Source organism: Gavia stellata, chromosome 21 (assembly GCF_030936135.1).
Source record: "Gavia stellata isolate bGavSte3 chromosome 21, bGavSte3.hap2, whole genome shotgun sequence".
Taxonomy (NCBI): Eukaryota; Metazoa; Chordata; class Aves; order Gaviiformes; family Gaviidae; genus Gavia; species Gavia stellata.
In genome coordinates this window covers 468,614-492,943 of record NC_082614.1, presented here as the reverse complement: position 1 = coordinate 492,943, position 24,330 = coordinate 468,614, and the positions used below count along the sequence as shown (strand labels likewise).

The following is a 24,330-nucleotide window of genomic DNA, read 5'->3' as shown; positions in this document are numbered from 1 at the left end:
CATCAGGCATGCTCAGCACAGCGGGGGGGTGATGGAGAGAGCAGATGGGAAGGGAATCCCGGTTATGGAAATAGCCGGAGCGAGGCCACAGCTCCAGGTGGGCACGGCTGCCAGGGGAGGGATGGGGATGTGACCGCCAAGCCTGGCTTCCTGCCTAACTTTGGAGTTAACTCCCTCCCCAGCCCGCTTTCCCAGACAGAAAGGGATGCTGAGCTCAACCCGGGGCCGAGAGTCATCCCGAGGGAACTCCTCACGCATCAGTGCAGCTGAGTTATCACGGTCTTGGCATTCCTGCCCTGGCCGTGGGGGCCGAGCAGGGCCACCCGCGTGTTTCTGGGGACCCTCCAGACAGGTCCTGCGAGCAGGACAGGGTGAACTGGGGAACAGGGATGTGGAGGCAGGGGAAGATGGGCAAAGGATGCTGCTTCCCGGTGTTGCTGCCAAACACGTGGAAGGGAACTGGGGACATGTGGAAGGTGCTGGGGGCATGTGGAAGGTGCTGGGGCTGCAGAAGGGGGAGAAGGGGGGGGCTACCCAATGGTCACAAGCCCATTTGAAAGGTCAGGTCTGAAAAGGAAAGTCGATGGGTTATACTGGGTAAACCACCAGACTTTTCCTCTACACCAAAGATGCTGCCAGTGGGATGTCGGCCACAATGTGCCGATACACCCATGGCACAGGGAATGGGGAAAAGGCAATCTCAGGCATGGTCACTGCCATCCGAGTCCCCGCCGGTGGCCCGATGCCAATGTCAATCCGCGGGAAGGACAGCCACACTTGGCTTTGCCTTCCCAGCTTCATGCCACAGAAGGTCCTGGCTGCTCCCTGCTGTAGCATCACACATGCAAAGGCCATGGGGCGCCTGGGCTCACTGCACCCTGCCAGACAAAGCACTGGACCAGGATGTTCCAAATCCGGACTCCCAAAATTGTAGGTTGTCGGTGGCTTCTGGGGCACTCTCTGAAAGCCAATGCAAAGAACGCACGTTTGCAGGGGACAGTCCTGTAAATTTGAAACCATCTGTGCACTTTGCACAAGCTACTGCCCATGGCTGGGCATTGGGAGGTCAGCGAGACTCTTGCAGGCACATTTATTGGGACGTAACTGCAAAATAGAATCATTCCCACCGGCAAGACCACCAGAGACTTCCCTGTTAGGAACCTCTTGTCTGAGCAGGAGAAAAACCTTCCCCGCACATCAGCCCCACATACTGCAAACACCGAAGGATGTCGGTGGTGAGAACCCACTGAACTCATTTACTCTTTGCTCGGTGAAGGGATCCTAGGGCTGGAAAGGTGCTCAGGACACCACCCAGCAGTCCCTAATACTCTTCAGAAGGGTGCTGCCCACCCACACCTAGTGTGATGGAGGCTCCACATCCACAGGAAACCCCCAGAGGCGTGTGGCCCTCAGACCCAGCTCTGCGAGAGACGCACACTGTCCAGACACCCTTCCACAGCTCCTTGGATGCAGCCAGCACTCGGCAGGAGATTGATGCAGCTATTTAGCTGCATTTGTGCGACCATGTGGGAGATGGTTCGGGTGTGCTCCATCCGTGCTTTCACCATACTGCTATCGGATGTCCCTAGAGCTCAGCCAAGCTTGAGCCATCTCCTGCAATGACCATTAAGCTGAAAAGTCAGCTGGCACAGGGTGGTGGCCAAGGGAGCCTTGGCCCATTCAGTATTGCTGTACTGACTCCCAAGGGTCCCTGCCTGGCTCCCAACAGGCTGGTCCAGGGGCTGTTGGACACCAGGGACTGCTGGACATGTGGAGCTGTCAGATGACCAGGACAGCTGGACCACCAGGACAGCCAGATCCTGGGGCTGTTGTGCACCCAGGGTTGCCAGGCCCTCGGGACAGCCAGATCCCAGAGCTGTCATGCACCTGGAGCTGCTTGGTCCCGGAACAGCCGGATCCCGGGGTTGATGGGCGCTTGGGGCTGTCAGACACCTGGGACAGCCAGACCCTGGGGCTCTTGGGCACCCAGTGTTGTTGGGCACCTGGAGCTGCTGGATCCCTGAGTCAGGGGTTGTCATGCACCCAGGACTGCCAGACCACCAGGACAGACAGACCCCAGGACTGTCGGGCACCTGGAGCTGCTGGATCCTCGTGTCAGCTGGATCCCAGGGCTGTTGGGCACCCGAGGCTGCCAGACCCCTGGGACGGCCAGACCCCGGGGCTCTTGGGCACCCGGAGCTGTCAGGCCCCTGGAGCTGCTGAATCCCGGGGGCAGCCAGACCCCGGCGCTGCCGGATCCCGGCGCCATCCAAATCCCGGGGCCAGCCATCGGACTCCCAGGACTCCCGGGCACCTGGGAGCTGCTGGACCCCCGGGCTGAACTGGCAGCCAGGACTTCGCAGCCTTTCCCCCCGCCACCCCGCGCCTTGGGAAACCCTCCGCCGGTGCCGCGGGGGCTGCCTCCCCGGTGGAGACCCCCGGGACCGTCGGGGCCGTCGGGGCGGCGCTGCCCCGCGGCTGGGGAGGCGGCGGCCGGCGGCCCCCGGAGCCTGGCCCGCCGTCAGGGGAACCAATGCGGAATTTCCTGGCTGGCGGCGGGGCCCCTCCCGCCGCTGCCGAGAGGGGCGCGGGGGAGGCGGCGGCGGCGGCGGAGCGCTCGCACTGCGGCTTCCGCCCGCCGAGCGGCAGCCAGGGCAGGGCGGGTACCGGGCACGGCGGAGCCGGGGCGGGCGGGGGGACAGCGCCCGGCCCCGTATGGGATGGGCCGGGTCAAGCCGGGCCCCGCCGCTCCGACGGTCATGGCGGCCCGTGGGTTGCGACCGCCCCGCCGGGCCCGCGCCGGGGCCGCGGTGCCGCTGCCGTTGCTGCTGCTGCTGCTGAGCCGCGGAGCCGCGCAGGAGCTGAGCCCCCGCGGCAGGAACGTCTGCAGGGCCGGCGGGTAGGAGCGGCGGGGCGGGCAGGTGTGGAGGGGCGGGACGGGACCCCCCGACCCACGGTTCGGGGGCCGGGGCGCGGCGGGGTGCGGCGGGGCTGGCGGGGGCGGGGGGGGGACACGGACGGACTCGCCGCTCCCCTCCCCCGGGTCAGCCGCGGCGTTGGGCGCCTTCCAAGACAAAGTCCGTCTTGTGCGGGGCTGAGGCGGGGGGAGCCGGGCGCCGGGGAAGGGGCGAGGAGCTCAGCCCGAGCGGGGCCGGGAGCGGGGAGGCCGGTTCTGCTCCCCGGACGTGCTGAGGGGAGCCGGTCCTGGGCACAGCGGGGCCGGTCCTGCTCCCCCGTGGGTCAGTCCTGCTGCGGGGAGCCGGTCCTGAGTGCCCCGGCACCGGTCCTGCACCCCGCGGGGGCCGGGCGTGTTGCCGGGAGCCGGTGCTGGATGCCTCTGGGATCGGTCCTGCACCCCCCAGGGCCGGTTCTGCTGGGGGGGAGCCGGTCTTGGGTGGCTCCGGGGATCGGGTCGTGCTGGGGGGCGGGGGGCAATCCTGCATCCCCGGGGCCGGTTCTGCCGTGGGGAGCTGGTCCTGGGTGCCTCTGGGGATGGGGTTGCACTGTGGGGGGCCGGTCCTGCACCCCCGGGGGCCAGTCCCATAGCCGAGCGTGGGCTGGCAGGATGCAGGATGCTCCGGGTACCCTGGTGGAGCTGCCCCGGGCTGCTTGGGATGGCAGAGTTGGCAGCTCCAGGACCCTTGGGTTTGGCTTCAGAAAGTGGGTGCTGGCATTGCCTGGTTCTCCCCGGGGGGTCACATCCTGCCTGCCTGGCCGGGGGCAGAGCCCTGGGAGCTGGCACTGCCTTGTCCCCGCTCCCAGTGGTCTCCGTGTACCATGGGTCACTTTGCAGAGCATCACCTCAGGCCAAGCTTCTCTGCAGCGCTCGGGCTTGGTGCTGGCCAGGCTCCTCGGCCAGGCTGGCCCCAGCAAAGGGGGGAGAGCGCCCACAGCCGCTCCCTCCCGGCTAGGAGAGCAGGATTCCCCGCCCTTTATGGGGGGCCCAGGCCATAAATGCACCTTTACATCTCGCCCGTGAGGTCAGACGAGTCCACAAGGAAAACATGTGCTGCGAGTGAGAGGGGCCGCATAATGGCTCCATTCAGCAGGGCCGCAGGGCGCTGGTGCCCCCTCCTCAAATTACAGGCTGAGTTTCCTAAGGAGGCATTTCACGAGCCAGAGCGGCCACAGCTCCCGGCCCCGTGCGGTTCCTCAGCAGGGGAGGATGCGGGGAGCGGTCCCTCCTCGGCTGCCAAGCTGGTTCCCAGCAAAACTGCCACCACATCCCAGGGTGGCAGAGGAGGCGTGAGCAGTGTCCCTCCCTGTTCCTGGCATCCTGCCCCAGGTGCTGAGGATGGGGTGCCTGGGTGCTCCCCCTTGCACAGGGATCCCCTATCCCCGCTGGATGGAGGTGGCGGAGATGCTGCACGCAGCGCCGCAGGGCTCAGGCTTGCTCCCTGTGCCACCCGTGGGTGCCGTGGGGTGCGCAAGAGGCACTCGCTGGCGAGTGGGACAGGGTGTATGGGGTGGGCAGGTGCTGCGGGTCCTGCCCTGTGCTGGGGGCCGGGGGCTGCCAGGCTGGACGCGATTTGGGGTGGATGTCCCAGTGTGTGTCCCCTGAGCTTGGTAAAGCTGCCGGTTGGACTCTTGGCCGGGTGGTTGTGCAAGTACCGGGCTCTGCCGAGCACATCCAGGCATCCCTCGGGGATGCCGGCCATGGGTTTCGGAGGGCTCGAGAGGAGGATTCTGCTTCAGCCCCTCCTGCGACCTCCTGAGACCTGGCTAGCGGGCAGGAGAAAAGGGCATATTTGGGGTCTATTTGGTGTTAGTTTTGTGTACTAAGTGCAACTTGCTCGTAAATTTGAAACTCTTTTATAATCAGTTACAAGTTGGCATGACCCTCTCTGAATCTGCCGTTTGGGATGCAGGCTGATGAGCCCTGCGTGCGTGGGCATTGCTTTGTCCCTGTCCTGCTCTCGCTAATGCTCTCTTTTGGTAATCTTTGGTTTTTAACTTATTTTTCTTTTCTTTCTCTGCCTGAAGGGTTTCCATTTATGTACATGGTCCTACTCCTGCCTTCATCAGGGGATCTCTGTCTTTGCCTGCACCCCGAGGCTGGGTTCGGGTCAGGGAGCTGCGACTGGCATCAGCTGCTGGCTGGCACCCGGTGGTCCCAAGAGCCCTGTGTGCCATATGGGGGGAGCTGGGTGGCACCGAGTGATGGGTGACACGGAGAAAGAAGGAGCTCAGTGCCGGGGTGATGCTCGGGAGGAGCAGTGGGGTAGGGAGCACTGGGGATGGCTGTATGGCTGGGGAAGGTGACGGCAATGCTCTGGGCTTTGGGGACACGATGTGCACCCGCAGGGCTCCTCTGCAGCTCCGTTAGGTGGTCTGAGAGTGGGGAGGTCTTTCATGGGACCACAGGCAGCAGCTCCCACCCAAGCCCCAGGGTCTCTCTCCTGCTTTTGGGGGTGTGAGCCCGCTCCTCGTTGTTTAGGGGGGGCTGTGTCGGTCTGGATGAGGAGCCATCCCTCCTGCCTCAGGAGCCCTCTCCATAGCCGTAGGTAAAGGGGATGTGCTTCACAGAGCAGTGCAGAATATTAACCTGCAAGAAAAACATTCTGCCTCCATAGAAGCCCCCGAAGCATTTGTGGAGGTCCCGTGTCCCACTGATGCTCGGCATGAGCGGGATGTGGCTGTGTGCCGGAGGGAACGCTGGCATCGAGCTCTCGTCCCCGCAGGTCACGGCTCTGGCTCTGCCCACATTCCCGCTCCTTTTCCTCCACATCAGCAAAGCTCCCAAGCCCTGGCCACATCTTGGAGACAGCTTTTCTTCCTTCTTTTTCACAGCGTTTGTAGTGCTTTGAAGAAAAGGAAAAGAAATAGAAAATGTATTTGCACCATGCACGTCTGCGGTGGCATGTCTGTGTGGGTTGGGAGCGAGTTTTTAAGCAGATGTCCCAGTTATCCCAGTTCCAGTGGTCATGGGGCACATGGAGCGAGCCCTCTTTGGAGGAGCTGAGACCACGAGACACCTTTTAGACCTGCGCCCCGATGGGTGCTGGTCACCTCTGCAGCCAGCACCGACCCTACCTGGGGCTGGCTGTGCTCAGGGACCAGTCAATGTACCACACTGGGAGCACCAGTTACCCAGCGCCGCATCCCTGCTGCCTCTCCTTGCAACAGCAGCAAGTTTATTTGCTGTCAAAGCTGCTGATAAACGAGGCGGGGGCTGAGCGGAGGGGTGCAGGACGCCATCAGCAGGCATGGTGAAGGAGAGATTAGCTATCTGTTAAAAGATAAGCACGAATGCTGTGTCCGGAGAGGCGGTGGGTGGGCTGGGGTCCCGGCTGGTGGTGGTTGCCATCCCACTCGCCTCCTCCGGCTCGTGGCAGGGGAAGGGTTTTTCCGTCCTGCCGCCGTATTTCAGCAGCTCCCAGCTCCCCACCATCAGCTGAGGGCTTTCATCGCGGGTGATGTTTTTTGGTGCATCATCCGTGATGCCCGTTTTGGTGGCCAGGCTGAGCTGTTTGAGGGAGAAGGTTCCCCAACCAGAGGCGTTTCCCCTTGCAAACCTGCAATGGTTTCATCTAAAAACCACCAAACACTGAATTTCTCAAGGGTGGAGCGGTGAAAGCAAGCGCAGGTGGGACAGCGGGTGCTTTGGCTGTGCTGTGGGAGGGTCAGGGTGCTGCAGGCTCTTCCCCGCCTGCCTCTGAGCATCCCGGCACAGCTCACGGGGCTTCTTGGGGCAGGCGGCCTGAAGTGTTTTGCAGAGAAGAACCTCGTCTCCAGCCCACCAGGTCCTCAGGGAGGTGGTTTGGTGTTTGACACCCCTTTGCCACTAACACCGTGCATCCCCTTGCATGCTCGGCCGGAGCAGAGCCCCCCCCACTCAAGCCCCGGGGTCCCCGCGCGGGGGGTACATGCCAGCTGCCATTGCAGCGTCTCGCGACTGCTTCGACGGGCTGAATAGATGGAGCTATTTTGGGCTCCAGCTGCAAGGCATTTTTTCCAGGCCTTGAATCATTTTTGTGGTTCTTTTCTGCCTCCTTTCCAATTTTTCACCATCTGCCGTGAAAAGGGGGACGTGATGCTCCCGGCTCGGTTGTGCGGGTGCTGCCCGCCAAGGGGCCGGTGGTGGGAGCTGCGTCCAGCCTCCCCGGTACCCGCGTTTGGCTGGGGGGCTGCCGGCAGCTCCCTCCCCGGCCCCAGGACAAGGCCGTCTGGCAGCCAGACGTGGTCCTGTGACTGCGCTGGGTTTCGAGCGAATACTTCCTTGCTGTCTCCTCCTCCTCTTCTGCATTTGTTACATATAAAGAGGAAAAGGGAAAAAAAAAAAAAAAGAAAAAGCAAAACGCATTCCAGGCTGCGCCGCCGAACCAGCCCGGGTGAAGTTTTCCTCGACTGTGGCGCCCGCTCAGACCGTTTATAACCCTCGAGCATCTCTCCGGTCCCTGGCGGGGACGAGGCGGTGCGGATCGCCCCTGGGATGAGCAGTGTTCCCCTGCCCAGGGGCTCCCTGCAGTGTCATGGCACGGGGATCGTGCTCCCCACGCCTGGGTTGGAGCACCATGAGCCCCCGGCCATTCGCTTGGGGAGGTCATTGAACAAGTGTGGGTGAGGTGTCCCTGCTTAGTCCCCACGTGTCCCATCCCCGCAGGGTGTCCCTGACTGCGCTTCCATGGGGGTCTGAGACCCCGTCCTGGTGTCGGCTGGGGTCAAGCTTGTGCCAAAAGCACTTTGGCTGATGATCCTGTGCATGGTGATTGCCAGAGCTGGTGGCACTCCAGGACACCCAAGGGCTCAGGGACCCGTCCTGCAATTGTCATTGCCCAGCTCGTGTGCAGGGGTGCAGGCAGGCAGCAAAGAGCAGCCTGGGGACGTTCGCAGTGCAGGCACTGCGGCCCTCGCTCACCGCAGCAGCCTCCTGAGCAGGGAAGTCCAGCACCAAGGGCAGACAAGCCGGGTGCCTGGCTGCAGGCACTGAGCCATCCCATCCCGGGAACAGGCTGCTTTGCCGGACCCTTGAGGGCAGAGCAGTTGTTTTTTTCCTGGGACATTTAGAGCCTTCCCTTTTTTCTCAGCTTTTGGTGGTCTTTGGGATTTTTTTTTGACAATAACGGTTGCAAACACAACTTTTGTTGTTTCGTTGCTCCTTATTATTGGGAGGAATTGGTCCTGTCCTCACTCCCGGTGTCATCTCGGCTGGCTGATGAGGCATTTCAAACGGGTGCCTGTGGGAGCCCCCCAGCAGATCTGTGCTCCCTGCACATGGGGCTGTAGCAGCCCCTGCCCAGGGTTCAACTGACCGGGACCTCTCACCATCACGACTTCGGTGCTCCTAGTGAGTTTTTGGGAAGGACCAGGACTTTCTGAGGGTCGTAACCATTTGTGGTGGGTTTTTTTCCCCTGCAGCTCCTCAGTGTTCGTGTGCTGCCCAGGATGGAGGCAGCAAGGAAGCGAGTGTTTAATAGGTAAGCACCGGTGTTTCGCTTCGTTGGACACTGCTCATCTGCCCATCCTTTGCTGAGCCCTGCTGGCCTCACCACCACTGTCAGGGGCCACCCTGATTTGCCCCACGGCAGGGACCCCCCGTCCTGGGGACCTCTGCCTGCAGCCGGGCTCCCTGGGGACGCTGGAGGCTGTCCTGCCTCCCTGCGGTGCTCAAAGCCAGCAGCGTGTGGATGGAATGGGTGCTCAGCCCCAGTGTTGGGGTGCTGGTCAGAAAGCCCAGCCCTGGGGTACCCCCTGCCCCCACAGTGATGCCCTGAGGTGTCCCAACCCCCAGTGGGCTCCTTTGCAGGGAGAATCACCCCCGCTCCCCGGCTGGGAGGGGTTTCTCTCCATGCCAGCCAGCTTTGGGTCTAAGGATTTGGGGGTGCTGCTCCGGGACCCAAGGGACAGTGAGGTGTCCCCCAGGGTGAAGTGTGGGGACAGGGAAGGTGCAGCTGCAGGGATGGGACCCAGAGAGTTCCCACGGGTGCTGCAGCAGCATGGGGAGCCAAGCCAGAGCCGCCGGTGGCGGAGAAGCCGCCAGGACCAGGCATGTGTCCATCGTGGCTCCGTTGGGGAGAGGCTGCTGGGGCAGGCGAGCTGTCAGGCAGGGGCCAGCGAGCCTGCAGGCAGGGCAGCCCCAGCTGGGGCCACTCCGGGTGTTACAGCTCTTACCAGGAGGCACAGCGAGCCTGGCATGGATGCTCAGCATGAAGCCCCAGGAGCTCTCGTCCCCTGCACTGCCTCCACAATGCAGGCAGCTGTTTTGGGGTTCCTCTCCTACTCCCCGCAGTCTCAGCTGGCCACGGGGCTCGCCATGCCCCAGGAGAGCCGGAGGAGCTCTGCACACCAGCCCGGGGCATCAGCAGTTTGCAGCTGGCGGCAAAGACCGCGTAACCAACTAACCCACCGTGCATGAGCCCTCGTAACCGCTCGCTGCATGCGTCGGGTGCCTGTGCTCTGGGAGTAGGACTCAGTCCCTTTGGTGTGCCAGCAGGAAGGGAGAAGGACAGGGTCTGCTAGGACAGCGGGGGGAGGATGGTCCCACCAGTGAGCTGTCCCCATCTCCTTGCCCCTCCCCAACCTGCTCTAACCATTAGACTCACTGCTCCTAACCTGTGTAATCTGTCTATTTTAGGGGTTTCTATAGTATCCATCACCGTAGGTCTAAGAACTCCCAGGTAAGGTGGATGGGATGGGTGGTCTGCTCTCCCTCTTCCAGTGGCTAAGGAGGCTCATCCAGGGCCGTGCAGGATCTGCCTGCGCCTGCCTGCACCGCAGTGCTGCCTGTCCCACGTCCTGCACCTGCCCCGCTCTGGGCATTGGTGCCAGCGCAAGGTCCCCTCGGCAGGAGAGGGGCTGGTGGCCTTTGGGGGCTGGTGGCGGGGGGTGGCGTTGACACCGCTGCAGTCTGTAAGGAGTGCAGGGAGGGGGACAGGGGGACCATGCTCGTGGCTGCCCGCAACCCCCCCACCCCATGTCCCCATTCTCCCCCGGCGCTTGCAGGCAGCCCCCGCCCCGAGCTGCCTCTGCTGGCGATACGGAGCTGAGCAAGGGACGCTGCTGGTGGGTGCAGCTGGTGGCAGGGACGGGGCTGGGCTGGGTGGCAGGAGGCTGGTGGCCAGGATGGAGCTGAGCGGGGTGACGGGACACTGGTGACAGGGACAGGGCTGAGCTGGGAGGCAGGAGGCTGGTGGCAGGGATGGAGCTGAACAGGGTGGCAGGAGGCTGGTGGCATTTTTCTGGTGAGGGTCCCATCCAGCCTGCCTGGCTGCTTGCCAGGATGGTCACAGTGCCACAGCTCAGCAGCACCCGACTGCCACCGCGCACCCCTTCCCCTGCTCTGCGGGGCTGACGGGGTTTTGGGGAAGCAGAGATGAGTCCGGTGGCACTCGTGCTCATGCCTGCTGTCTGTCCGTCTGTCTAGCCGTGTGCGAGGGGAACTTCACCTGCAAGGAGAACGAGGTGTGTGTCAGGCCCAGCGAGTGCCGCTGCCGCCACGGCTACTTCGGCGCCAACTGCGACACCAGTGAGTACCGGCAGGCGCCCGCATGTCCTTGGCGGCGTTTGCTGGGGTGGCCCTGGGGTGCTGGCTCATCCCGGGGTGACTTTCCAGAGCAGAGCAGCAGGGATGGGGCTGCAGATGCTCTTGCTCTGCCCTTGCCTGTCCCCCTGGCTTTGTCCCCAGGACATTGTCCCTTTGGAGGGGTCTCCTCTGAGATCTAGTGTGCTGGGAGGAGCTGGGGGGGGGCACTCCAGTTGAGAGATCCCATTGGGAGTGGGGACCTCCACCGGTGCCCAGTGGTGGGGTTGTCCTTTGGGCCGTGCCGGGACTGACGGCTCTGCCCGCAGAGTGTCCCCGGCAGTTCTGGGGTCCCGACTGCAAGGAGATGTGCAGCTGCCATCCCAACGGGCAATGTGAGGACGTGACGGGCCAGTGCACCTGCAACCCCAACCGCTGGGGTCCCAAGTGTGAGAACGTCTGCCTCTGCAAGCACGGCAAGTGCGACCAGAAGACGGGCAAATGCACCTGCGAGCCCAACTGGTGGGGACCCCAATGCTCCAGCTCCTGCTATTGCAGCCACAACTCCCAGTGCGACCAGCAGACAGGCAACTGCCTGTGCCAACCGGGCTGGTGGGGCCGCGGTTGCAACAACCAGTGCTCCTGCAACAACTCGCCCTGCGAGCAGTTCACGGGGCGCTGCCAGTGCCGGGAGCGGACGTTCGGGCCCCGCTGTGACCGTTACTGCCAGTGCTACAAGGGCAAGTGCAACCAGGTGGATGGGACCTGCACGTGTGAGCCGGGCTACCGGGGAAAGTATTGCCGCGAGCCGTGCCCAGCTGGCTTCTACGGCCAAGGCTGCAGGAGGCGGTGAGTGGCCGGACCTCGTTGGGCCTGGTCCGGCACAGTGGGCTTGGTGGGAGGTAGTGGCAGGAGGTTTTGGGGATGCTGCGCCAGGTGACGGGCTCCCCCTTGGCTGTTGCAGGTGCGGGCAGTGCAAGAGCCTGCAGCCGTGCACCGTGGCGGACGGGCGCTGCCTGACCTGCGAGGCAGGCTGGAATGGCACCAAGTGCGACCAGCCCTGCTCACCCGGCTTCTACGGAGAGGGCTGCGAGAAGCTCTGTCCCCCCTGCAAGGATGGCCACACCTGTAACCACATCAACGGCAAGTGCTCCCATTGCAACCCAGGCTGGATCGGAGACCGGTGAGTGCAGGTCCCTGCCCAGGGACTGGGGGTGGTCGTGGGGCTCTGTAGCCAGGAGGAGAGGGCAGGGGTGGGCTGAGACCGCTGGCACGGCCGTCGGACTGGAGGGAGCCTGTGAGATCCTTGCCCCATGCCCCCAGGGAACGTTGGGTGCTCATGGTAGGGCTCAGCTCTGAAGCATGGGTTTATGAAAGGCAGGTCCTGCCAGACTAACCTGATTTCCTATGACAAAGTGACCCACTTAGTGGACAAGGGAAAGGCTGTGGATGTAGTCTACTTAGACTTTAGTAAAGCCTTTGACACCGTTTCCCACAGCATTCTCCTGGAGAAACTGACTGCTCATGGCTTGGATGGGCGCACTCTTCACTGGGTAAAAAACTGGCTGGATGGCCAGTGGTGGGTGACTGGAGTTAAATCCAGTTGGCGGCCGGTCACAAGTGGTGTTCCCGAGGGCTCGGTACTGGGGCCAGTTTTGTTTAATATCTTTATCAATGATCTGGACGAGGGGATCGAGTGCTCCCTCAGTAAGTTTGCAGATGACACCAAGTTGGGCGGGAGTGTTGGCCTGCTGGAGGGTAGGAAGGCTCTGCAGAGGGATCTGGACAGGTTGGATCCATGGGCCGAGGCCAATTGTATGAGGTTCAACAAGGCCAAGTGCCGCGTCCTGCACTTGGGTCACCACAACCCCCTGCAACGCTACAGGCTTGGGGACGAGTGGCTGGAAAGCTGCCTGGCGGAAAAGGACCTGGGGGTGCTGGTCAACAGCCGGCTGAATATGAGCCAGCAGTGTGCCCAGGTGGCCAAGAAGGCCAACGGCATCCTGGCCTGTATCAGAAATCGTGTGGCCAGCAGGAGCAGGGAGGTGATCGTGCCCCTGTACTCGGCTCTGGTGAGGCCGCACCTCGAATACCGTGTTCAGTTTTGGGCCCCTCACTCCAAGAAGGACATTGAGGTGCTGGAGCGTGTCCAGAGAAGGGCGACGAAGCTGGTGAGGGGTCTGGAGCACAAGTCTGATGAGGAGCGGCTGAGGGAGCTGGGGTTGTTCAGTCTGGAGAAGAGGAGGCTGAGGGGAGACCTCATCGCTCTCTACAACTCCCTGAAAGGGGGTTGTGGGGAGGTGGGTGTTGGTCTCTTCTCCCAAGTGACTAGTGACAGGACAAGAGGAAATGGCCTCAAGTTGCGTCAGAGGAAGTTTAGACTGGATATTAGGAAAAATTTCTTCACCGAAAGGGTTGTCAGACACTGGAAGAGGCTGCCCAGGGAGGTGGTTGAGTCACCATCCCTGGAGGCATTTAAAAGACGTGTGGATGTGGCACTTAAGGCCATGGTTTAGTGGTGGGCTTGGCAGTGTTAGGTTAACAGTTGGACTTGATGATCTTAAAGGTCTTTTCCAGCCTAAACAATTCTATAATTCTATGATGCTGGGATGCTTTCCCGCAGGCTCTTGTGCCCAGGATTGGGTCCAGGGCTTTGCAGCACCCAAAGGGGGCTGACAATGCACAGCCCCACCTCCCCTCCTGCAGGCAGGAGGGCCGGGGGGGCGGGTGGTAGAGGTCCCCAGGAGCTGTGGGTGCTCCAGCCACTTGCCCTCATCCCTCCCCAGGTGTGAAACCAAGTGCCGGAACGGGACGTATGGGGAGAACTGCGCCTTCGTCTGCAGCGACTGCGTCAACGGCCAGTGCCACTTTGAGACCGGCCGGTGCCTCTGCCGCCCCGGCTCCCACGGCACCTAGTAAGTGAGCCACGTTTCAGGGTGCACTCCGGGGCACGGGTGATGCTCGGGCACCTCCTGCCCCTTTGGGTCCTACTCAGTTCCCGCCTGAGAGGTTTCCTGCGGTGGAAGCGCTTGCAGGCAATAATTCAGATGCTTTTGGAGCGGAGGGGAAAGGACGCATTCGCGGAGCCATTAGCAGCAAGGTAACGCTGCAAGAGAGGGATTTTGCTTTAGGAAGCAGCTATTTGGCAAAAACAAATGCCGTCAACACAACAGTGGTTTGGTTTTTCTTTTTTTCAGTCCAGGGTGGAATTCATAGCCGAAAAGAGAGAAAAAACCACATCCCAGAATAGCAAATAGCCTCACGGGCATGGCATCCGTGGGGTGCTCTGCTGCGAGCTGCAGCTCCGGCCAGGGTCTTCCTCACCCCCAGGAAGAGCCCCCGTGGTCCTTCCCCTTTTCCCCTGCCCAAGGAAGGGGCACAAGGGTTGTTGCCATCCTGCTCGCATTCCCTGGTGGTTTTTTCCCATGTGGAACTGAAATGCCGTTTGAAAAGGCAAGGAAAGTGTTTCCCACCCGGCTGGGGCATGCAAACCAACTCTCCCAGGTCCTGCCGGGTGTTGCTCAGATTTTCCCAGCAATTAACTGCAAGGGTGATGGCAGCGACATGGATTCGGAGCTGGCATCCTGCCCATGCCAGTGTTTCACTCAGGGCGTATGAACAGGGAGAGTTTGCATTTCAGGTGGGTTTTTTTAGGGCTTCACCAACCACTCGTGCTGCCGGAAGAGCTGGCTGGGCACCAGTATCCGCTCAGGATGCCCGTGCTGGGCATCATTGCCACCTTCAGTAGCAAAGCTGGAGCTTAGAGGGTCCTGGTGCTCACCGGCAGTGCGCAGCGGCGATTTCAGCACAGCACCGGCTGGCAGTGCATGAATTAAATTGTTCCAAGGCCCTGGTGCAGCGCGGGGGATTTAGGGACTGGGGATGCGGGGACTGGGGATGCTTAGGACGCGGGGAGCGAGGATGCTTGGGATGCAGCCCCGGCCCCAGCAGCATCCTGGAGCTGTAACTGCAGGCTGAGCTGTGCCATACGGCACGCCGGGCGGGCTCAGGGACTTTCTTGGTGCTTGGGCGGTTCCCTGTGGCTATGTGCAAACTAGTGTTTTTGTCAGCAGCGTGTAATTTTGCTGAAAAGGGGACAATTTCTGCAAGGAAGGCAGAAGGGTGCAGGGGTGTCCGCTCAGCTCTACGGCAGGAGGATGCTAAAGAAAAGGCTCCTAAACCACTTTGTGCACGCCACAAATATTTTATCTCCTTCGCGTCATTCCCAGAGGTGTCAGGACCCTCTTGGAAAAAATCGCCCCTCTCTGCTCTCCCAAAACCTCAGCCTGGGGCAGAAATGTGGGTCCAAGTGGTGGGGTGAGGGGTTTTGCATTGCTGGGGAAATATTCCTGCTCCCATCCTGCTGTGTTTGCTGCCCCGGTGCAGCTGCTCGGAGCGGCCGCCGGGGCTCGGCGCCTGTCCCAGTGGGCACAGGGCGCCTGGCGGGCACGAGGCTCAGCCGGAGTGGCACTTTGAAGGTTGGCGGAGCGTGAAATGGGTTGAGCCGCCTCTGGGCACGGCGCCGAGGGACAGCTGCGTCCCCGGGGGAGCAGGTTTGGGCTGGGGCCCACTGGCTCCTTGTGGCTGCAGCCGCTCTGGCCAGGATGCTGCTGTCAGTGAGCAGCTGGCAGAGGATTCGGTGCCCAGCAGCACCGCCAGCATCCCCCAAATCCATCCAGGTCCTGCACCGCGGTGCCTGTCCAACGGCTGGGGTGGCAGGTCGGGTCAGTCCTGCCAGCACCGAGAGCCCCGGTTGCTTTGGGGTGTGCTTGGCGCGTATTTTCCATGCTCAAGCCCTTGATGCTCACAGGTCGATGCCCCTTCGTGCGTGTCCCCGTTGCCTCTGTGACACCACCAAGGAGGTCATTTTACCGGCGGTAGAGATTTGACGCCAAGCTTAGCCCAACCAGGAGGGTCCACCCGACAATGCAGATGCCTCACAGCTGCTCCGTTGGTTTTTTTCTTCTTGGAGGCCAAAAAATAAAAATAACATCAATCTGGGCACCTGCCCAGCTCACGTCCACCATGGCTCTGCTTGGCTTGGCATGGGGGGTACTGGGGGTGCCACGTCCACGTCACTGCTGAGCTGGAAACCCTGTGCGTGATGCCGGGGTGTCTTTAGATGCGACTACTAGGTTAATGACCTTTTGTAATCACTGCGCCTAATTGCAAAGCCCCGTGTGGGGAGCAGCAAGAGCGCCTGAGCTCCAGCCGGGCCAAATCCCCCGAGCAATGGGTGAAGCCCCTGGGTGGGTGATGGGCTCCTGCTCCCTGGGGGTTACAGGGTCCCCCAGGGTGCAGGGGGGCTGTGTTGGTGCAGGCGGGAGAAGTGCCCCCAGCTTTTTCCCGGAGCACGGAGGGTTTGGGAGGAGGCAGCAGCCTCTCACACGGCCGCTTCCCTCCAGCTGTAACCTGACTTGCCCACCCGGCCGCTACGGAGCCAACTGTGCCGAAGCCTGCAGCTGCCACGACGGCGCCTGCGACCCGCTGACGGGCGCCTGCCACATGGGTGAGTGCCGGCGGGCATGGGTTGGGGTGCCAGGCTCCACCGCGGGGCTGACACGGGGTCTGAGCCGGCCGGTTTTGTCTTGCAGAGGCCAACCAGCGGATGGGGGTGATCGGGGCAGGAGCCCTCCTGGCGCTGCTGCTCATCCTCCTGCTCTCCCTGCTCTGCTGCTGCTGCGTCTGCCGCAAGAAGGATGAAGCCCGCGGGTGAGTGCCGGGGCCGGGTGGGCTCTTGCCAGGCTCTGCCGCGAAGCCTGAGCCTGGGGGGAGCTGCGGGTCTGGGGATAGCTGGAGACGCGAGTGCCCGGTGCGGGGCTGGGACCAGTGGGGGAATGCAGGGACCGCACTGGGGCAGCGGCGCTGTGGGGAAACTGAGGCAGAGCAGCGCTGCCCGCCCGGCACCATCGGCCCTGTGAGTCCCTGGGGTCTGAGCAAGTCCCGCTGCATCCTCAGGGCAGCACCCAGCTGGGGGGCTGATGGGGAGGCTCGGGGTGAGCCCTGCCTAGGGACCCCCTTCCCCCTCTCCCTGACTTTGTTTCCCTCTCATGGGCCATCATTTCATGGAGACCCACCAGGTCCCCTCCAGTCTCTGGGGGGCTGGAGCTGATCTGCAAAGGGAGCTCTAAAATACAGCGAAGGCATCGAGGCATGACCGAGACCCCCAGAACAAGCCATGGGGTGAGACCTGGTGGGGTGATGGGCTGCGGTTCTGCCAGCTGTCCCACATGGGGACATTCGGGGCAGGGAGGGTGAGTTCCTGCAGTAAGGTCGGAATGCCGGCAGCATTTTGGCAGCACCGGGTGACATCCTGCCACGGGGACTGGGATGGGGACCGCTCCATTGCAGGGGCGAAGGCTTGTGCTGCTTGATGAGAGGGCCGTGGGAGCTCCTCCAGCTGCGGAGAAAGCTTCCCCTCGTGCTGCCGGCCGCGGCACAGGAATTTTCCGGAAGCCTCCCCTTGCAGCCCTGCCAGCTCGATCCCAGCCCAGCACATCTGGCTTGGAGAGCCTGGGGGCTGCGTGTAATTATCCCACAGATAAAAGCAGCCCCGCGTGGTGAAGCTCCGCACAGGGAGAGGGGAAACGGCTCAAAATAGATTCCTCTCTCCCGGGGTGTCCGAACCCCCACGATGTCCCCAAACAGCTGGGTCACCCATGGTGCTGTCCCAGCAGTGGTCCCTTGCCGGAGCATCCCTAGGGACTGCAGCAGCAGTGGGCACGTCGCAGGTTGCCTTGCATCAACATGCGAAGCCGCTCACTCCTGCGGCTGCAGATAATTGCTTGAAACCTCGGCCCCGGGAGGCTTCAAAACCAGAGAGCAAATAAAGAGAAGCCACGTGTTTGTTTTTGGGTTGAGATGATTTTTATTTTCTCTAAAGATTCAGGGTCTTGCCCTGGCATTGCGGGTGTTTTGGGGCTGGGCTGCCGATAGCCACAGCTGAATCTGGCCCTGCCATCATCCCCTGGCTCTGTATCCCGGTGTGATGTACACACTGGTGCCCGTGGCTGGCAGCAGCCCCAGCAGGTCCCTGACCCCCTGTGCCCTGGGCACCTCCCTGCCCCGAGCCACCCCAGGCTCTTCCCCAAAACCCCTTTGCATTTGCAGCATCCCTGAGCTCCTGACTCGCTATCTCACCCTGTGAGGGCTGTCCCCACCATGGGGTGGGTGCTGGTGCCTCTGATGGGGCCATCGCCTTCTCTTGCAGATCCAGCCAGGACCCGGCAGCAGCCAAGAAGCCGCCGAGACGCTTGTGCGGGCGTTTCAGTCGGATCGGCATGAAGCTCCCACGCATCCCCCTGCGCCGCCAGAAGTTACCCAAGGTTGTGGGTAAGGTGCTGGGGTTTGGGGAGGGGGCAGAGAGCCAAACCCCGGGGGCTTTACTCCTAGCAGGGCAGCAGACATGACTCACAGCATCAGCATCCTTTCCAGCCCCAAACCCAGGGCGGTGAGCATGGCAGCACCGTGACAGGGACACGCAGGTCCTCGGGACCGTCGCAATGCTTCGTGCGAGCTGCCTGGCTCGCAGGAACTCAGCCCTTTCTCAATCTGTAGCTTCTGCATCTCAAAGCGCATCATTTTGCTTCACGAGGGCAGGTACCTGGTGCCTGGAGCTCTGCTGAGTTGTTTTGTGAGGTTTTTAGGTTCCCCAGGTAGAGGAACGGTCCCCATCGCAGCAGCAAAATGCCTGGTTTGCCTTTTTAGTCCTGACCTAACTCTGCCCCAGCTTTGCGTGGGGCCAGAGCCCACCTCTCCCCTGTGCACAGCAGAGTTGAGGATGGAGGGGCACAGATTTTGGATGAGCTCCCTGCGCTGCCCAGGCATGAAGTGGGCTCATAGAAGGGTTGCTTACACCCCTGAGCAGAGCTCCTCATCTGGGGGTGTTGGGGCTGTCGGGGACACCCCCCATCCAGGCAGCTGGGGAACACTGTACCCCGCACACTCTGAAACCTCCCTGCACTCATCCCAGCATGAGGATGGGGATGTGCTGCCTCGGAGAGGTCCTTGTTGAGTAAACTGGGGGGCAAAGGCAGCGCTCCCCACCCTATGCCAGCATGGGGCTCAGCCCCATGCCCCGCCAAGCCCAGCACCTCCCCGGGTGTGCAGTGCTGGCGAGATGCCCCGAGCAGCCGCATCCTGGCATGCAGCAGCTCAGCGTGACGCCAAATCCCCCATCCCTGCTGGGGGGGGGGGCAGAGGTGGCCCCCATCCCGGCATGCTGTGCCCAAGCTCCAGCATCAAAGCTGGGGGGACGACTCCTCACTGTGTGGGGCACGGCAAAGCCCTGCCCCGGAGCAGGGTGCGCCAGGGCCGGAGAAACATTCCTGCTGCAAGGATAACAGAGGGTAACAGAGGCCGTGTTTGTGGAAGGGGCCGGGCAGGGCTCGGGGAGGACAGAGGGTGCCTATGTGCAGCGAGGGCAGGGGGGGCTCAAGGGGGCTGCCTGCGCCTTCCCCGCGCCGGCCTGGAGGCAGCTGGCGCCCACCCAGCTGCTCTGTGTAAACAGGGCAGCAGCGGCCCCGGGAAAGGCTGAGGATGTGGCGCCGGTGCCGGAGGGATGCTCAGGATGGTCTCAGGTCCCAGCCGGAGCCTGTGCGTGGAGTTTGGGGTTGTTATTTCACTGGGGGGAAATGCTTTGGTCAGGGCTTGCCTTGTGTTCGTCATGTTATCCCATGTGGCACGGCGGAGCCGGCGTGGGCTTCAGCAGCTCCTGGTCCCTCTGGTGCATGATCCGGTGATGCCTCCAGCCCCCGCTGAGTCTGGGGACCCCGCCCCGGGCAAGGGAGACCTGATGGGGTGCCTGCAGCAGCTGCATGCCTGTGATGCCCGGTGACCGCGGTGCCACATCAGCGCGTGGCTCCACCTGGAAGCCATGGTGGCCGGTACATGGTGGCAGAGGCCGCCTGTTCCCCGCGTTGGTCCAGCCCTGGCAGGAGGGTCCAGGGGATGCCGAAATGCCCCATCCCAAGTGCCAGGTCAGCGCTGGAGGTGCTCAGGACCCTGTGGGGATGTCATGGTGAGACTAATGCTGGCCGAAGCCGAGGACGCCTGGTAGATGGTGGCTCCAGATCTGCTCATATTCTTGCACAGACGCCACCACGGCCGTGCATTTGCTAGTGCCAGGCAGGTTTTCCCTCTGGGCTCGAACATGACCATGGTCACCACCAGTGAGCACAAGCCCACACATGGTAGAACCTTCCCACATGGAGCAGCGGATTTTGAAGCCCCACCCAAGTTCATTGTGTGCCTGGAGCCCCAGGTGCCCCCCTCGAAAGCTGCTTCCCCACCTCAGCACCAGCTTCAGGTCCGCAGCATCTCCCTGGGGGTTGCACCCAAGCTGGCAGCCTGCGCGGCCACATCCTGGGCTGATGCCAGTGGCCACAGTGCTAGGGTTTGGGCATCCCTGTATGCGCAGGTTTCACAGGGTTTGCTTGCCCGGGACGTCAGCGGTACCAGTGTGGGTCTTGGCTGTGTGTCAACCCGCGGATGCCGGGGGAAGCCTGAGGTCTGCACTGCGGGGTGCCCACTCTTGCACCCCACCACCACATCTCTTCCAAGCGGCAAAGCTCGACCAGCCCCCAGGGTGATGCTGACCACGGGGAGCTTGAGACGAGTAGGAGAGTGCGGCCAGGAGGGCTCCGGGGCCACCCTCCCACAGCCCTTCTGCAGCTCCTCGACGCTTTGTCCCGGTCTTGAGACCAATCGGCAGGGCTGGGGTCGGCACCGTGATGCTGCAGCCGCGGGAGGTTTCAGGGAGAAGTGGCAGGAGGGGAGCCGAGGGAATTGGGTGCATTTCTTCCAGCCCCATCAGCCCGTGATAGATTGGCCAGGGGGGATAAATCCCAGGGGACCACGCAGGAGCCCCCAAGCCTGGCTCTGGGTGTGCTGCACATCCTCTTTTTATCCTTTGGCCGTATCCTGGGTCTCGTCCAAGTCCCAGAGACACCCCGTGGCCGTGAGTCCCAGCCACTCGTCACGCCCCCTCTCAGGAAGCATCTCCCTTCATCCGCTTCCAGCCGGCTGCTTTTAATTTTCCCTTTTTGGTTTTCATTACAAGGAAAGCCATGTTGAAACTGCCGCTTCCCCCTCTCCAGGCCGTTTGCTCTTTAAATATCGCTGCTGCTTTTTTTTTTTCCTTCTTCCTTTCTCCAAGAAGCCAAACTATGCAGGGCCGAGCGTGCATTGCTGCCGTCATTTTAATGACCCTGCATCTCTGAAGCCAGATTCCCTAATAAAGAATAAATGTTCTGGTGGGCATCCCAGTAACACTTAAAGTTATTTTATTGTAAAACAGGGACGTGGTGCAAGAATCAAACAGTCCCAGCAGGAAATTGTGGCATGACTTAGATGGTTGGGATGTGCAGGCAGAGGTTACAAATACCTGGAAATATCGATGTACAGCTGCTGCGCAACGGGAACCTGCCCTGTGTGCTGCGTGTTTGCAGCCCTTGCTGCAAAGCCGGGCTCTGCCTGGGCTGCAGCCCTTGCCACCACCCCAGGGGACAAAAGCCAGCAGGCAGGGGATGGGGCCAAGACCATCTGATGCTGCCGGTTCTCTGGGAGGGTCGGTCCTCTCCACCCAGCTTGGTGCTGCCGCGGTCCTGCAGGTACCCTGAGGATGATGCCGAAGCTCCAGGCACCCAGGAAAGCACTGCGGTGTAGGTTGGGACATGAACTTATCCAGCAAAAAGCCTTAAAAATGATCAAACGGAAAAACCAGTCCCTCCCAGCCCAGACAACTGTCACTGCTCAGCTTTTTTTTTCTTTTTTTTTTTTTTTTTTTAGCTGTTAAAACCAAAAATATCAAGTTTTTCCTCTCTGCTGTTTTTCTTTTCTGCTTGGCTTCTCCGTGGGTGGCCCCCGCAACGGAGGGGGCACTGCTGGGGCAAAGGGGGATGCTCCTCCTTGGCTTTGGGATGGGAGAAGCTGGCAAAGGGGTTGAAAAGTTGCAGAACTGGGAAAAGATGGTGCCATGCATCCCCCTGCCGCGGGCATTCTTTTACCATCCTTCTACCTCCTTTTGCAGAAGGAAAGGGAAAATGCAAATGGTGATGCTGAAGTGGAAATTAGTGCAATTAAAGCTGGCAGCTCATTTCTTTCCCCAGGAAGGGGATGGTCGCAGCACCAGGACTTTCTTTGCAGGGTGGCCGTGCCAGGTTGTGCAGCTTATGGGTGACCACCGGGATTCTCGCCGGGTCCTCGTGGGACCCAGGGTTTTGGGTGGCTCATCTCTCTGCCATGTGCATCCTCGATTTGGGCAGCTGGAGACCTGCCGTGGAGAGGGGGGATAGATGGGAGGTGTAAGGCTGGCACGGGCTCTGCTGTCCACAGCCACTTGTCCCCAAGCATGGGGAATGCTGGTCACCACCGTTGCTGGCTGATGGCCCCTGCATGTGGGTGCTTGGCTGGGGGACCTGGTTGGGATGCGTGGCGAGAGCTGTCCCCATGGCTGGGATGCTGTCCCTGTCCCCAAGACCCACCGGCAAGTTGGGTGGGGGGGAGCTGTGCAGCATCCCACCCTCCTGGCTGGCGTGGGGTTTGGGGGGGTCCGGCAGGACGGTCATTGACAGCGGTTCCTTGCCCTCACAGTGGCCCACCATGACCTGGAGAACACCCTGAACTGCAGCTTCATCGAGCCGCCCTCCGTGGTGGAGCAGCCTTCCCCATCCTGGTCATCCCGCGGCTCCTTCTCCTCCTTTGACACCACGGATGAGGGGCCGGTGTACTGTGTCCCCCACGAAGGTGAGCAGGGGAACGGGGTGCTTCCCCAGGGGACTTAGGGGCCATCACCAGGGGCCACTCCCTGCTCAACGGAGCGGTGTTACCTGTGCGCAGTGGGGACCATGTCGCCATGGCTCCTCGAGCCCCAGGAAGGGATACAGGTGCTGATGTTGCCTCCCGTGCAGTTTCAGGGCTCCCTCCTCTGGTGTTTGCTGCTCCGGGGTTGTTTTAAGAGCCTTCTTGTGCTGGGGTCCCTGACTGGGAGGAGGGGATGGGAGGACCTGGGGACACACAAGGGTGTGGGGAGGAACTGGGTGGGATGCCATCCCACCATGCTGTGGGAGCATCTCGATCCTTCCCCTCCCTGGGCATATCCCTGCCTGACACCTCCATGCTCTCCTCCCACAGAGAGCGTGGGTGACAGCAGGGACAGGGGGACACCTGCCAGCCCCGGGGACAAGCTGGTGGCCCCGGCCGGTGGGGAGGAAGCAGGCGAGTACACCTTCCTGAAGGAGACGGGCTCTGTCAGAGCCTTCCCAGCCGACAGCAGTGAAACACCCCTGCTCAAGTCCTCAGACAGCGAGCGCTCCTCCTGCGGCTCAGGCTCAGCCGGCGCTGCGCTCTACGCCCGGGTCGCCCGTCTCTCCAAGCAGTCCAAGGAGGAGGAGGATGCTGTCACAGAGCCCCGCAGCCCTGGGAAGCCACCGTCCCCAGAGAGGACCAAGCCCCGTCCCCCAGATCCAGCCACAAAGCCCAAAGTCTCCTGGATCCATGGCAGGTACAACTCCAGCCAGTCCAACTCGCTGCCGGCACCCAGCCGGTCCCCGGAGCAAGCGGCTGCACAGTCTGGCAGCCCCGAGCAAGGCCAGGGCTTGGCCAAGAGGAAGAGGAGCCCGAGCGAGACGTCGGCCGGTGTGCAGGGCAAAGCGGAGGAGAAGGGCGGCCTGCGGGGCAAGGAGAAAGCGCAGAAGCAACCGAAGGAGCCCGGCGTCCCCGAGGGCAAAGCCAGCCTCGCCGGGGAACCCCAGTCGCCCTCCAAACCCAAGCAGAGGAGCAAAGCCGGCTCAGAGCCAACAGAGAGCATCAATGGGGCAGTGCAGAACGCCTTCCGAAAGATGGGCGCCTTCCAGCCAGAACGGCGAGTCGGGGACAACAGGGATGCTCCCCGCAGCCCCGGCACCAGCAAACCCCGCTCCGAGCCCCTCCATCCCCACCTGGCCTCCGAGCTGGCCGCCCAGCTGAAAGAAAAGACTCAGAGCCTCAACAAGGGGGACGGAGGCACCCGGGCAAACGGGGTGGGCACCCAGCGGGAGAAGCCCACCCCTCCGCAGAAAGCCAAGCGCTCGGCGGCCGCCGGCGGCCAGAAGACCAGCAAGCCCTTGCTGCCCGCCTCTCCCCATCTGCAAAAACTGATCCCCGGGGCAGCCGAGCCAGCGGCTGGTGAGCCCAAGCGGGTGGAGAAGCCAAGCGCCGGCAGCGGCCAGGACCAGGCTCTCCCCAGTGAGCAAGTGGCCAAGAAAACCCCCATTAAAAAGCCTCCCAGGAAGAAGAGCCGAGAAGCCAGCCTGGAGCAGCCCAGAGCAGCCGCCATGCCCGCTCAGGCGGTGCAGTGACCGGGAGCCGGGCACTGGCTCCGCACCGGCCGGCTGCGCGCCGGGAGGAAGGACGTTTGCCGGCATGGCCAGCGGACGTGGAAGCCTGGACTGGGCAGGGGGCACTGGAAGAGCCTTGAGCCTCCATTTTCCTCCCCTCCATCTCTCTCATCCCTCTTTTTCCTTTAGTCTCCCCTGCCCCAGGACCTGGTCCTCCCCATCCATGCCCTGCTGCCTGCTCCCTGCCCAGGTCTGGCAACTCGCCCTCCCCATGCAGGGCAGGACCGCAGGGAGCCGGCCTGGCCGCCAACCTGGGGGGGTCCATGCGTGGCATATCCCCCCCACTTTTTTGTAGCAGTATTATCAATCGCATAAGCAGCGCTTCTTGTACTAGACGTACCCACGGTATATTCTGCAGTAACGGAGCCGCTCGCTTCCCGCGCCCCACTCTGGTCTGTCGGGCTCGCAGTGCATGGGAGAGGGAGGGCTCTGCTGCTCGGCGCCCAGGGCATCGCCGGGGATGTGCTCCGCATCCGTCACCGGTGGCAAACCCCT

The 24,330-nt window shown here is 62.2% G+C and overlaps 1 protein-coding gene across 1 annotated transcript; it reads left to right on the top strand.

Annotated features, from left to right (window-relative positions):
* The first annotated feature begins 1,226 nt into the window (after positions 1 to 1,226).
* On the top strand, positions 1,227 to 23,796 carry SCARF2 (scavenger receptor class F member 2). The gene is given in 13 exon segments (XM_059827888.1): positions 1,227 to 1,235; positions 2,354 to 2,637; positions 2,639 to 2,899; positions 8,359 to 8,417; positions 10,364 to 10,465; positions 10,789 to 11,308; positions 11,424 to 11,642; positions 13,246 to 13,374; positions 15,865 to 15,968; positions 16,054 to 16,171; positions 17,670 to 17,791; positions 22,052 to 22,204; positions 22,592 to 23,796. Coding segments are annotated over 13 exon segments (3,285 nt in total).
* Positions 23,797 to 24,330: the final 534 nt, after the last annotated feature.